Below are 3,778 nucleotides of genomic sequence, written 5' to 3'. Positions count from 1 at the left end.
AGATACCACTGAAATTGAACAGATTATTTTATCAATCATGCAAATTTGGCCGACCTGCTAGCATTACCTTAATCTATATACGATTGCGTTTTGTTTTACGATTGACATAAAATATCTCAAATCTTCGCTTTGTCACCTGGAAGTCGATCCATGTCGATCCACATATTCTTTCCTTGCGTAGGTCCACCGCCGGTTCATCAACTAATAAGAAACGATAAGACTGAGAAACCGCCGACAGTCACGGTTTCGAGTGCACCGACATTTTCATCGGTCCTCAGGCCGGAAGACGGACACCGTGGAATAGAATCTCCGCATTCGCAAACGGGTATGTACTCATTGGTTTTTGCCGATTTTCGGATTTACGAATTGTTTCTCTCTCTCTCTCTCTCTCTCTCTCTCTCTCCTGATAACATTGCGAATCATTCAAATCTGGCTGCAATCGATGATTCGCATGAGGAGAGAGGAGATGGATGAGACACCAAACAACGTTCTATTCTAATACTACGAAGATTGAATAATTTATAATTTACTATAATTGCTGCAAAGTTAGGCAATATACCAACGATAAGGGTTTTTATAAGAAAAGATTTCTTAACATGGATTTTCAATCAGCGATATTTGCATATATTAAAAATTAATATACAACAAATAAGATTCTTGGTTTTAAAAAACAATAATCATAAATAGGGTAGGCAATTAGAGTCATTAACACAATACTTGGTGCGTGGATAATTTAATCTTCTCATAAACTATTCTTCCAATACATTCTTCAATATCGTACGTTTCCATTCTATACGCGATATTACATACGTCAAGTTGTATCTTCAATACGATTATTACTAATTTCTTCTGTGCACAATTTTGTTACATACGGACTTAACTTGTTCCGGACAGTGATGACAAGTCTTTTAATCTTGAAATTGGAAGCGCATTTCACACAGTACGGAACATTTGTTGGTATATGCTTTTGGATTCACATGCGGAATTGATCGATGTTGATTAGCGGAATAATGTTTTTAAGAGATTTTTGAAATTATCGCTGAGGAAGACCTGAATGCTAAAACGTACGATATTGAAGAATGTTTTGGAAGAATAGTTTATGAGAAGATTAAATTATCCACGCACAAAGTACTGCGTTAATGACTCTAATTGCCTACCCTATTTATGATTATTGTTTTTTATACATATATGTATTAGTCACATTTCGAATAACATTACGTTTGTTAGAAATGTGGAAATATGTGCAAATGTGAATTCTAGTAACTCATATTTGATGAAACCATTTCAATTTGATGAAGCGCAGGCTTATCAAGTTGAAAATAGACATAAACGGATTTTATATATCTAATGATACGAGTACTTTAAACAAGTGAAAACTTTGAAAATATTCTAGAATGTCATTTAAAGCATTTATTTTTAAAGATATATTTGTAAAAATCTACTTTATCGATTAAAGTAGTTTTATATTGGCAAGAAGAAATTAGAGGTTTATATAGAGGGTTATACTTTTCTTGTGTATTCTCTTGTATGTACATAATAAGGAGGATATTAAATTTTGGCTAATATGAAGAAGTTTGATATGTACAAATTATATTAAAGGGCCACTTAAGCGAAGTTGAATGGTGTATTGCTTATCTTGGGGAAACATCGGAAACATGGAAGAAATCGTGATTAAAGACAATAAAAATCTATTTGACTTTGACGACTTTGACTAACATGCTTATCAAATTATATGTGTTTAAGTCCTTGTTGCTTAATTAATTTCCGATATCTTGATTTCTTACTTAACAATTTTTTATCTATAAATGATAGTATTGTTGTTCTGATTACGATTTCTCCCATATTTCCCTAAGATAGCGATGCGTACTGGATTTCGCTTAAGCCTTTTAACTCTAATTGTATTATATTAAGTATTTGATCTGAAATTTTCTTAACTGGCATCCGTGGATCCAGTGTCCGACAAAACATCAAATTAATGTATCTTTGTTAAAAGTTAACGTAAATTAAACAATTCTTTTTTAATTTTGAAAGTCAAAATTTAATATATTATATAAATATATAATAACGAAGAATAAATTATATAAAGTTGTGAAAAACATTTGTTATAAGCAATAATTTTTTACTTTTTACATTTGTTATAAGTTATAATTTTTGACAACGATCTGGAAATTTGACACGTAATTGATAAAAATGTTCGGATTGGATCCGTGAATACCAATTAGAATATAATATATAATATAATATTATATAATATAATATGATATATAATTTGTACATATCAGTACTTTTTCATGTTAGTCGACCAACAGTCAAAACTAACATCCTCTTTGAAGGATAGCTTAAAAATAATCGATGATAAATAAGATTCTTACTTTATTTTTAAGCAGCTACAGCTTGTGAAAACTGCTTACTAAATCTAAGCATACTCGATTTATATGAAACATTAAGGGAAAAGAATTATTATTTTTTTACTGATATAGAATTGAAATTAGAATAAGTAATACAAAACGCGTTAGTAGATATTTTCTCCCGGATGTATTTTTCGATAAACTAGAGATTTATAGAATTCCAATTACGATTTAAAACAAGTCATCGAAGTGCGACATCAACGATCTTCGCATCGTCAAATCGTGATGTCTTTTATCGAGGTACGCTATTATCCTGTAAAATACAACATCATTTTAGAATCCTTTTATTGTCTTTCCCATACACCCTCTCTCTCTCTCTCTCTCTCTCTCTCTCTCTTTCTCTCTCTTTCTCTATCTTATCTATTTCTTCCTTTCCCCCTCCTGCGTGCACGGATTAGGGCGCATGTTTGGTAATCAATAACTTTTAACTATTTAACTAATACGCATTTAACTAATAAGTTCTAACAGAACTTATCGCATTGATCATGCTTTTAAAGCAATCAGTGCGCTTCACGTTGAGTGTGGAATACCAAATTAATACCTTGTCAGTTATTAATTATTCAAATTATTGCATGCATCTCGAGCATAGAAACCGACATTATTGAGAAGTAATAAGCGATTGATAACTACTAATTTATTAATATATATATACATTAGGGTGGAGCGATTTCTTATCCCCTGTTGTGCATGTATTTTCGGAAAAGGCATAAAAAATGATAAATTTTGGTTATAAGCTGAAATTTTTTAATGAATATCTACCTCTAAAAAATAAAAAATATTTTTAAAATTTTTATTTTATTTCAATTAATCATCGGTTTATTATGGTACATAACAATTGTTTCATAAAAATAATTTGTTATTGGTAAAAATCTTTTTTTGTTCTCGGCCTTTTAAGCCGAGATTCGATCATAGTAAATGCCATTCCTTCGCGTTTGCTTGGGGGACACACGATGTGCTGTCTTGGTGACAATTTTAATGTGACGCTCCGTTGCTTGTATATGAGGATATTTTCAAATCTTTAATTGCAGCATCTGCGAACATATATCCTCATTGTCTGATATTGATCGCGAAAAAGCAGGTTCGGTCAAATTTACGTTTTCTCACTCGATTATGTCTATATAGTCGTTGCAATCGAAGTTTATACGGTGACCGTACGGTGAAAACATAAATTTGACCGAATCCTCTTTTTCGCGATCAATGTCAGACAATGAAATCCGAGAATATATGTTTGCAGATGCTGCAATTAAAGATTTGAAAATATCCTGTCATATACAAGCAACAGAGCGTCCTATTAAAATTGTCACCGAGACAGCACATCGTGTGTCCCCCAAGCAAACGCGAAGGAATGGCATAGATCGGAAGAGCACACG

At 31.9% G+C, this 3,778-nt stretch overlaps 1 protein-coding gene across 39 annotated transcripts in view; it reads left to right on the top strand.

Annotated features, from left to right (window-relative positions):
- The window catches only part of LOC105448494 (nuclear factor 1 X-type), a 108,526-nt gene that overhangs the window by 25,130 nt on the left and 79,618 nt on the right, over positions 1-3,778 (top strand). For all 39 annotated transcript variants that reach the window (XM_011687125.1, XM_011687089.1, XM_011687126.1 and 36 more), the window contains one exon: positions 182-325. In XM_011687125.1, coding sequence (XP_011685427.1) covers positions 182-325 — 144 coding nt within the window. The remainder of the gene's footprint in view (positions 1-181; positions 326-3,778) is intronic.

The sequence above is a fragment of the Wasmannia auropunctata genome, unplaced genomic scaffold (genome assembly GCF_000956235.1).
Source record: "Wasmannia auropunctata unplaced genomic scaffold, wasmannia.A_1.0 LD336085.1, whole genome shotgun sequence".
NCBI lineage: Eukaryota > Metazoa > Arthropoda > Insecta > Hymenoptera > Formicidae > Wasmannia > Wasmannia auropunctata.
This window is presented reverse-complemented; position numbering and strand designations above follow the sequence as displayed.